Consider the following 11,243-nt stretch of genomic DNA (forward strand, 5'->3'; position numbering starts at 1 on the left):
AGATCAAATACAAGCATTTGGAAGCTGTTATTATATTATGCTCAGTTTCATTCCAGAAAGGCTGTACCTATTTGCTTTCCTGCCAGCAGTTAGGTTAAGGGAAGTCCGATGATCAACTGATTGTCTTTACGATTTCACCATTTTTAATTTAATTTTGCAGAGTTTTTAATAACAGCCATTTGAATTATAAAAAGCATGAATAAGTATTAGGGGTAAAGAGGAAAATATTTAAATACTACAGGGAATAGCTGAGGGGAAGAGCCGCAGGAGAGGAAGTCTGCAGGTACTATTTTCACTAGGGACGTGGAACAGCTTGGAGCAGAGGCAAGAACTGACTGTATGCCCAACTGTGAGCCAGCTGAAGACTAGACAATCCCCGAGGTCCCCTTCAGCCTTCACAGTCCATAATTGTCTTCTAGACAGACAGGAAAACAGAGAATGGAGTCATTAAGTGATTTACCAGCCTCATCAAAGGACAGCTCACTTTGAATAGAGCCCATTCATCTCAACTTCCTTTTCAGCCTAAAATGAAGCACCTTTCTCCCCACTCACCTCCTCAGAGCCATGCAGACTCCATGGACTCGACTCCTCTGCAAGGCATCTGCCCCAAACTGTAGAATTTAGCTTAGCAAATGCCTGTCAGGATTGAGACTATACCTCTGGGGCTTCATGAAGTGGAGGCCTGGCCCGCGTGTGAGCATTTGAGGAGCTTAGGAAGAGCAGCTTCTCTGCTTTCTTCAGGAGTGATAAGATGATAAGAAGAGCAAGTCTCAGAGTGGTGCATTTGTTTTCCATCAGGGAAGGGCGGCACTGAATGTGCAGAGATTAGTTACTGGGGGAGAGGACAGCAAATGAGACAAAAAGCAACCCGGAGAATAAAAAATCATTTTAACAGGCTTATGTCATGAGATCTTTACTGCAGCAGCTCTCTCCCTGTCTCTTTCAGGTGGCCTTAATTTGAACCCCTTAAAATTTCTGGTTTTTGACTGGAACTGGAGAGATCAGAAGTTGAGGAGAATGATGGACATTCCTGAGGTACCACGTAACCAGTAGTTGCCTTTAATCATTTTTTTCAATTTGAACTTGGGTTCAAACACAATAAGAAAGCCTTTGACATGAGGAGCCAGCACATTTTAGATTTTGAAATGATTTCTACCTTTTAACTCTGAGCTAACTATGATTATAGAGGCCGCCTCGTCCCCTTATACGTAACTGTATCCTTTTCATGTGTTTCATGAGAATCCGCTCTGTTGCCCTTAAATGATCAGTGGCCTCTCCTCACTAGGGACCATTTTGAGAAACAAGAAGATCTGAAGGACCTGCACTTTTCCCGTGCCTTTCTTTATACACACACTTGTCTTTGTCTTTCATTCTTACATGCGCACTTCTGGCTGGGGTTGGTGGAGCGGGGACACAAACTTGCCTCTGCCAGCATCTCCACATTCCCAAGAACCCACTTACTTAATTTAGAAAGATATTTTGGTTTCGTGGGGTGGGGAAATTTTTTGATGTCGCAGTGGATTAGAATTAAATGATTGAATGCCTTTATGAGCACAGCATTAGCTCATTATATATTTCTAAAAGCAATCTATTATCATCATCATGTGAAAAATTGACTTTGCCATCTACCATGCTATTATGGGGCTAATTTTTCAATCTAGCCTGATGCTTCACAGTAGCTGTTAGGGAAAAAAAGGGGTTATCAGTCACCAACCAAGAACAAATCATGGCAGTAACTATCAGAGAGGCTTGGAAATACTCCTTCAGACATCCTGAATGAATTAATTTATCACATAAAGCTGTGTCTCTAGATTGAGACCAAACCTGATTGTAATTGATCGGTGAGTTATTTCAGACCTCAGTTCAGGACACACACACACACATATACACATGCACACACACATACACAATTGTGCACTTGTCCCCTGAATTCACTGATATCAGGCAGGAGGCCATAGTTGATTATTTCAGTTATAATCTTAAATCTGACTAATCTACTAGGTTTCTAATTCTAATAATGAGAAATGTCCAAAAACGTCTTGTCACCCATAGCTACTTTTATTCCGTTGCTGTCATTCTTAGCAGTTATCTTAAGGTAATAAAATCCTATACTGAACTGTTGTATATAATCTTGTTTACAGAAAACACACTGTGGAATCCTTGAAAAACCTTTGCATAGCATTTTATTTTGAATGTCAACAAACAAAAGGGCACTTTAATGAAAGTGATGTTTTATATGTACTTCTTCCTTCATTTATGTACATATTTTAATTCTGACAGGCATGGTGGCTCATACCTGTAATCCTAGACCTTTGGGAGGCTGAGGTGGGAGGATTACTTGAAGCCATGAGTTGGAGACAAGCCTGGGCAACAAAGCAAGACCCTGTCTCTACAAAATAATAACAATAATAGGCCAGGCACAGTGGCTCACACCTGTAAACCCAGCGTTTTGGGAGGCCAAGGCAGGTGAATCACTTGAGGTTGGCAAAACCCTGTCTCTACTAAAAATACAAAAATTAGCCAGGTGTTGTGGTGCATGCCTGTAATCCCAGCTACTCAGGAGGCTGAAGCATGAGAATCACCTGAACGCAGGAGGCAGAGATAGCAGTTAGCCAAGATCGTGCCACTGCACTCCAGCATAGGCAACAGAATGAGACTCTGTCTCAGAATAATAATTTTTTTTTTAATTTCAACTCTGAATCAAATGTGTGTTAGGACTTTTGCCCTCTGTGATTCTGGCAATAACAGTTGGGTAAATACTAGGGAATCCTGATGGTTGAATTTATTCACCAAGACCATTCTGGCTTGACCTTAATCTTTTTTTTTTTCCTTTTCTCTCGTTTAGATAAGAAAGGAGGTATTCGAACTTCTGGAAATGGGAGTGCTCAGTCTGTGCAAGTCAGAATCTTTGAAACTGGGCCTTTTCTAAGTCTGGGTCCTAATGAAGATCCCAGTTTCCACAGTAGAAGTTGCATCTTATTTAATGACTCTGATACATTGCAAGAACCCAGTAAATATCAGTAAATAGTTTATGTTAAGTGTGTCCGCAGATGGATCACTGGAATGAGGGGATTTCTGAAACAGAAATGAATCTGTCCTTTTGACAACTCTCTTATATAATAAAATATCACTGGCTTGTGTGTGATTTTTGTTGAGCCGGCTGATTTTTTTCCTCTCACCAACTGGCTTCTGATGTAACTGTGCAGGAGAAAGGGAAGAGCAGCTGTGTGACCTTAGGCAAGCCCCTTACCTCTTGAGGCCCATCTCATCAGCTCAAAGTGGGAATGTCTCATACAGCATTGTTGAGGATTCCAAGAGATGGTACATGGGGAGCAGATTTGTAAACTCTGAGGCATGGTCCCAGCAAAAGGGGTGGCAGATATATTAGTCCATTCTCACATTGCTATAAAGAACTACCTGAGACTGGGTAGTTTATAAAGAAAAGAGGTTTAGGCTGGGTGCAGTGGCTCATGCCTGAAATACCAGCACTTTGGCAGGCTGAGGCAGGTGGATCACGAGTTCAGGAGTTCGAGACCAGCCTGGCCAAATGGTGAAACCCCATCTCTACTAAAAATACAAAAATTATGGCCGGGTGCGGTGGCTCAAGCCTGTAATCCCAGCACTTTGGGAGGCCAAGACTGGTGGATCACGAGGTCAAGAGATCGAGACCATCCTGGTCAACATGGTGAAACCCCGTCTCTACTAAAAATACAAAAAATTAGCTGGGCATGGTGGCACGTGCCTGTAATCCCAGCTACTCAGGAGGCTGAGGCAGGAGAATTGCCTGAACCCAGGAGGCGGAGGTGCGGTGAGCCGAGATCGCACCATTGCACTCCAGCCTGGGTAACAAGAGCGAAACTCCGTCTCAAAAAAAAAAAAAAAATTAGCTGGGCATGGTGGCGGGTGCCTGTAATCCCAGGTATTTGGGAGACTGAGGCAGGAGAATAGCTTGAACCCAGGAGGCAGAAGTTGCAGTGAGTCGTACTCCAGCCTGGGTGAAAAGAGTGAAACTGTCTCAGAAAAAAGGTGCGGGGGAGGGGGGAGTTGTTAATTGACTCACAGTTTCACAGGCTGTATATTGGGCATGACTGGGAGGCCTCAGGAAACTTATTACAACAGAAGGTGAAGGGGAAACAAGCACATCTTCACATGGTGACGAGACAGCAAGATAGCGAAGGGGAAATGCTATACACTTTTAAACGACTAGATCTTGAGAGAACTCACTCCCTGTCCTGAGAACAGCAAAGGGGAAATCTGTCCCCATCATCCAATCACCTCCCACCAGGTCTCTCCCCCAACATTGGGAATTGCAATTCAACATGAGATTTGGGTGGAGACACAGAGCCAAACCATGTCATTCCACCCCTGACCCCTCCCAAACCTCATGTCGTTCTCACATTTCAAAACACAATCATGCCTTCCCAACAGTCCCCCAAAGTCTCAACTCATTCCAGCATTAACTCAAAAGTCCAAGTCCAAAGTCTCATCTCAGACAAGGCAAGTCCCTTCCACCTATGAGCCTATAAAATCAAAAACAAGTTACTTCCAAGATACAATGGAGGCAACAGGCATTGGGTAAATTCTCCGTTTCCAAGTGGGAGAAACTGGCCTCAAGAAGCTACATGCCCCAAGCAAGTTCAAAACCCATCAGGGCACTCATTAAATCTTAAAGCTCCAAAATGATCTTTGACTCCATGTCTCACATCCAGGCCATGCTGATGCAAGGAGTGGGCTCCCAAGGTCTTGGGCAGCTCTGCCTCTGTGGCTCTGCAGGGTACAGTCCCCATGGTTACTTTCACAGGCTGGTGTTGAGCGCCTGCAGTATATCCAGGTACACTGTGTAAGCTGTCGATGGATCTACCTACCATTGTGGGGTTTAGAGGACAGTGGCCCTTTTCTTACAGCTCCACTAGGCAGTACCCCAGTGGAGACTCTGTAGATGGGGGGGTCCAACCCCACATTTTCTCTCTGCACGGCCCCTTAGAGGTAGAGGTTCTTCATGAGGGCTCACCCCTTTAGCAAACTTTGGCCTGGACATCCGGGCGTTTTTATATATCCTCTGAAATTGAGGCAGAGGCTCCCAAACCTCAACTCTTGCCTTATGCACACCCATAAGCCCAACAACACATGGAAGCTGCCAAGGCTTGGGGTTTGAACCCCCAATGAAGCAATTATTTGAGCTGTACCTTGGCCCCTTTTAGCCACAGCTGAAGATGGAGCAGCTGGGAAGTAGGGTGCCATGTCCCAAGGCTGCACAGAGTAGCTGGGCCCAAGGCCTAGCCCACAAAACCATTTTTCCCTCCTAGGCCTCTGGGCCTGTGGTGGTGGCACTGCCACAAAGGTCTCTAAAATGTCCTGGAGGCATTTTCTCCATTGTTTTGGCTATTAACATTTGGCTCCTCTTTACTTATGCAGATTTCTGCAGCTGCCTTGAATTTTTCTTCAGAAAAATGGGTTTTTATTTTCTACTACATGGTCCAGCTACAAATTTTCCAAACTTTTATGTACTGCTTCACTTTTAAATATAAGTTCTCTGTGCTTGTGCAAATGAGCATAGGCTTTTAGAAGCAGCCAGGCCATCTCTTGAACATTCTGCTGCTTAGAAATTTCTTCTGTCAGGGAAAATGTGGCACATACATACCATGAAATACTATGCAGCCATAAAAAATGATGAGTTCGTGTCCTTTGTAGGGACATGGATGAACCTGGAAACCATCATTCTCAGCAAACTGACACAAGAACACAAAATCAAACACCGCATGCTCTCACTCATGGGTGTTGAACAATGAGAACACATGGACACAGGGAGGGGAGCATCACACACTGAGGTTTGTCGGGGGGAACTAGGGGAGGGACGGGGGGGTGGGGAGCTGGGGAGGGATAACACGGGGAGAAATGCCAGATATAGGTGATGGGGAGGAAGGCAGCACACCACATTGCCATGTATGTACCTATGCAACAATCCTGCATGTTCTTCACATGTATCCCAAAACCTAAAGCACAATAAAATATATATATATATAAGAAATTTAAATATATAAAGAAAGCAATTTCTTCTGTCAGATACCCTAAGCCATCTCTCCCAAGTTCAAAGTTCCACAGATCCCTAGAGCACGAGCACAATGCCACCAGTCTCTTTGCTAAAGCATAGCAAGAGTGATCTTTACTCCAGTTCCCAGTAAGTTCCTCATCTCCATCTGAGACCACCTCAGCCTGGACTCCATTATCCATATCACTATCAGCATTTTGGTCAAAACCATTCAACAAGTCTCTAGGAAGTTCCAAACTTTCCCTCACCTTCCTATCTTCTTCCCTCCAAACTGTTCTGACTTCTGCCCATTACCCAGTTTTAAGGTTGCTTCCACATTTTTAGGTATCTTTTTAGCCATATCCCACTTCTCTGGTATCCATTTTCACACTGCTATAAAGAACTACCTGAGACTGGGTAGTTTATAATGAAAAGAGGGTTAATTGACTTCCAGTTCCACAGCCTGTACAGGAGGATAGCTAGGGACGCCTCAGGAGACTTACAATCATGACAAAAGCTGAAAGGGAAACAAGCACATCTTCACATGGTGACAAGACAGTGAGAGAGTGAAGGGGAAGTACCATACACTTTTAAACAGCCAGACGTTGTGAGAACTCACTCACTATCATGAGAACGGCAAGGGGGAAATCTGCCCCCATGATCTGATCCCCTCCCACCAGGTCCCTCCCCAACACTGGGAACTACAATTCGACATGAGATTTGGGTGGGGCCACAGAGCCTAACCGTGTCAGCAGGGTAGTGGAAGAAAGAGCGTCAGGTGAATCTGGCACATTGTAAACATATAAAAAGACAACAATATGGGTGGGGACACAGAGCCTAACCGTGTCAGCAGGGTAGAGGAAGAAAGAGCATCAGGTGAATCTGGCACGTTTGTAAACATGTAAAAAGACCACAATGTAACTACAGCTGTCTTACTCATTTACTTGTTTAAAACTTTCTATTTTGAAACTTCAGACTTAATAGAAAAGTTACAAAAATAGAATAGAGAATTCCCATATCCCCTTCCCTGAGTTTCCCCAGTGTTAACTTTTTGTGTAACCATAATAGAGTTATCAGAATTAACAAGTCAACACTGGTAACAGTATAATTACAGACTTTATTCAGATTTTGCCAGTTTTTCCACTGATGCCCTTGTTCTATTCCAGCAACCATTGCAGGATCCCACATTGCACTTACTTAGTTGTGTCTTTTTGGTTTCCTCAGACCAGTGACAGTTTCTCAGTATTTCCTGTCTTTCATGATCTTCATTCACACTTTTAAAGAGTATCCATTGTGTATTTTGTAGGATGTCCTTCAATTTGGATTTGTCTATAATGTTCTCATGATTTGACTGAAGCTATGCATTTTTGACCAGAATACCACAGAAACAAATATGTCCTTCCAGATTTATTATATCAGGGGTACATACTGTTAATAAGTTTTATTATCAGTGAAGTCAGACTTGATCACCTGGCTAAGGTGGTATCTGATAGTTTTTTCCGCTATAAAGTCATTATTTTCCCTTTGTAATTAATATCTATTTTGGGGGCAATACTTTGAGGCAACACAAATATCTGGTTTTCCTCAAACTTTTGCCTGCTAACTCTAGCAAACATTGGTCGTTCCTGCCTGCGACAGCCATTATTGTAATGGTTTTTCTATTTTTCTCATTCTTTCAACATGTGTTACATTTATTACAGAATTCCTCTTTAAGAAAGAATTATCCCTTTTCTCCATTTACTTGTTCAATTATTTATTTACATCAATATGGACCTGATACTTATTCTATGAGTTATAAGGTAATAGTATTGTTTTTTATTTTGTGGCTCAAATTCACTTACTTTTTTTACTCTTTTAAATAATGTTGATTGGTTACCCACTCTGTGCCAAGCACTGTGTTTACAACTTAACGTTTATCTATAAGTGGTCATGTTTAATCATTGAAAGAGTCCCAAAGGAAAAGCGTTACTAGTCACATTGTATAGACAATGAAAGTAAATCTGAGAAAGAACATACACTAGTTTTAGTAGCAGAACCAGAAGTCAGACCCAGGTCTCCCATATCCTCTTCAAGACACCAACTTATCTGGAGACTCAAGCATATACAGCAAACCAGACATAGAAAGCAAACAGATGCCATTGCTGATATAGAAAATTCTACATTCCAATTCTGTGAAATTGTAAATGAGCCCAACAGGCTAGCATGTCAGCATCCAGGAAATCACACACACCTGCACACCAGCAACTTGTTACTGATGCACCTTGCACCTCGTGGGCTGAAAGCCACACACAGGGACTCAGAAGAAAGAAGAGTAGGTTTCATTCGCCAGGATTCCCACTAGAGCCAAATAAGTTAAGAGAAAAGAAAAAACTACCACAGAATAAACATTTAAGCTATTGCTAAATTTAACCCTATCATTTTCATCCCTTTAACCCTAATAAGTGAGATACTCTTGCCAAGTGGTAAGAAAGAAAATGGAGCACATACCTTCTCAATAGAGGTATTTAACTTCCTGTCAAGTGACATGTCTTAGATTAATTTGGGGGGAAAAAAAAGCCATCAGGTATTATTGTATCAGAGGAGATTTGCAAATTAAGACATTGCGGTCTGTGCTGTCAGAATTCACACCAATCTGCCAAGCTGCCATTAATTTGCCAAAACCAAAAAATGAGACTATCGTGAATATTATGTGTGTATATTCATATGACGTATATATATTTAACATATATTTCCATCCCAGCAGTTAATAGGAAAGACAATGAAATATAAGGCAACCCCAAATATACAAAATGTCTGCTAATGCTTGAGAATGCTATCTATAGTGGTTAAAGAAAAATGAAGACAAGAACTTTTTGAAAATCACTTTGAAATTTTTCTTTTTTCCTTTCCCTTTTTTTTTTAGAGACAGGATGTTGCTCTGTCTCCCAGGCTGGAGCGCAGTGGCACCATCATAGCTCACTACGGCCTCAGACTCCTGGGCTCAGGTGATCCTCCCACCTCGGCCTCCCAAAGCACTGGGATTACAGGCATGAGCCACTGCACCCAGACTTTGGAATTTCTAGTGATATCACAATACAACAGGTGTTAACAAACTGTTGTATTGGTACTAATTTAGAAGACTGATTCTCAAACATGGGCAATAGAGGCCAGGGATGCAAGTAAACATTTTACAATCTTACAGGACAGTCTTCACAACAAATAAATATCTGGTCCAAAATGTCAGTAGTGCTGTGAAAAAGAACCCCGTTCTGGAAATATTGAAAGGCAACACATATGAGGTATATTTGCACATTTAATGTAGATTTATTTAGAAGGGAGGAATAGATTAACATATAAGTACCTGAGAATGTGTATCTAGCTGTCTCTCAAGAATATTGTCCCAGAAATATTTGTCCTTACTATCTGAGATGGCTAGTTTTAATGTGGCAACTTGGCTAGACCACAGGACACCCAGACAGTTGGTTAAACATTATTCTGGGTGTTCTGTGATGGTATATTTGGATGAGATTAACATTTATATTGGTAGACCTGGGCAAAGAGGATTGCCCTTCCTAATGTGAGAGGGCCTTGTCCTGTCAGTTGAAGGCCTGCATAGAACAAAAGACTGATTGCCCAACCCCGCAAGAGAATTCTGCCTGCCTGCCTTCTAACTGAAACACTGGGTCTTCCTGGCTCTGTGGCAGCCTGTTGGCCTTCAGATGTGAATTGGGACATCAGCCCTGCAGATTTTGGACTTTCAGCCTCCATGATCGTGTAAGTCAATTCCTCATAATATACATACATAGTCATATAATCTCCTATTGGCTCTGTTTCTCTGGTGACCCCTGAGTAATACATTACCTGTGAAGCACCTTTTAGTCTGGGATTTGGGTCAGCTGCTTTTATTGTTTCAGAAAGAGTCTAAGGAATATGATTCTCATTGGTTTTTGGCTACCATTACCCTGTTGCTAGGCATTATCTATGTAATATAATCCCATCCAAGCCAATGTTGGAACAAGTATTTGAATCACAAACATACCCCAATATTGCGTAGGTTAACCCTGTTCATATAATCTAATCTCATAGCCTTTTACTGCCTTTTAAACTCTTGGTTTTTGGGGTGTGATCGTGTTTATTTAGTAAAACAAATGTAGATGTTAACTAGAACTGTTCACTGCCATCTTCTCACACAAGGCTGTCTGACACCAACAATCGTACTAGTTTGCCGACTCCAAACCAGATTCAAATGGCATGCTGAAAATTTCCCATTGGTATTTTGCTTTTTTTTACAGTTTGCAAGTGGAAAGCTTTAACTCTAAATTGGAAACTTCCTAGTGTAAGCATCTGCATTAATTTTGTATTCTTTCAAACTAGGTACATTTGCCAAAGTCATTACTTTCTTTGATACAAAAATAGTCCAGGATGGCTTCTGTCTAATGTAAATTACAAGGGAAAATTCAAAACTCACATGCTGCCTAATTTCTTAACTCTAATTCTAAATCCTAAATGCCAGTTTTAAAAGAAGTAATTATTAATTAGTAATGGCCTAAGGAAAATAATGTTAGTGGATTTCTAACAAGGGAAAAAACCCAAAACCAGACCTAATACTGTACTTCAGTGCTGAACGTCTCATTATCTTCCTCTTCCTTTCTCTTGCCTCATTTAGGCTACTCTAAAGCATGCACTTGGAGAGGTTAGAAGGAGATGTTTGTAATCTACATTTTCTACTGAGTTTTTCTTATGGATGAAGAAAACATTCAAAGCTGCTGAGAAGAGACGTCTGCGTTCTGCAATTCCCTGTGCTGATCTCTTCCTCATTATCACAAATAGCAGAGTTAGCTATGATCTGAGAGCTTTTTTCCAATTTAGTTTATACTCATGCTAAGGACAGCCACATTTGGAAAAAAGCTGACAGCCCTTTTATTTTTTCGTATTAGTCTCCAAGGATTTAGGCAAGTTCCTAAGATAAATCCATTTCCCCCTTTCAGAAAGGGCTTGCCTTGAATTACTCACCAAATCCCAGAAATAGCCCAGCGTGATTGCTTCCTAGTGTCACCAGATGTTGGTTTCCATAGACCTTGCCGGGGACTATCCCTCCTAGGCGTGACATTTAGCACAACAACCTTTTTGAGCCTAAGTCAGTTATACTCAGTAATGGCTGAGTGAAGAGAGCTGAGCTCCTGCTAAACATCAGATCTGGTTAAGGAATAATCCAGGAAGCAGAAGGACTTTGCAA

The 11,243-nt window shown here is 41.8% G+C and overlaps 1 protein-coding gene and 1 long non-coding RNA gene across 17 annotated transcripts in view; one reads left to right on the forward strand and one right to left on the reverse strand.

The window, feature by feature from the left end:
* CMSS1 (cms1 ribosomal small subunit homolog) overlaps positions 1-3,145 on the forward strand; it is a 366,636-nt gene extending 363,491 nt beyond the window's left edge. For all 9 annotated transcript variants that reach the window (XM_012477019.3, XM_064374552.1, XM_064374548.1 and 6 more), the window contains exons 9-10: positions 947-1,035; positions 2,846-3,145. In XM_012477019.3, the coding sequence (XP_012332442.1) occupies positions 947-1,035; positions 2,846-2,929 (173 nt within the window). In that variant the 3' untranslated portion in view covers positions 2,930-3,145. The remainder of the gene's footprint in view (positions 1-946; positions 1,036-2,845) is intronic.
* The window catches only part of LOC105734264 (uncharacterized), a 146,382-nt gene that overhangs the window by 60,292 nt on the left and 74,847 nt on the right, over positions 1-11,243 (reverse strand). The window lies entirely within an intron of this gene.

This window comes from Aotus nancymaae, unplaced genomic scaffold (assembly GCF_030222135.1).
Source record: "Aotus nancymaae isolate 86718 unplaced genomic scaffold, 86718_ANA_hifiasm-v0.15.2.pri h1tg000011l, whole genome shotgun sequence".
NCBI classification, from domain to species: domain Eukaryota; kingdom Metazoa; phylum Chordata; class Mammalia; order Primates; family Aotidae; genus Aotus; species Aotus nancymaae.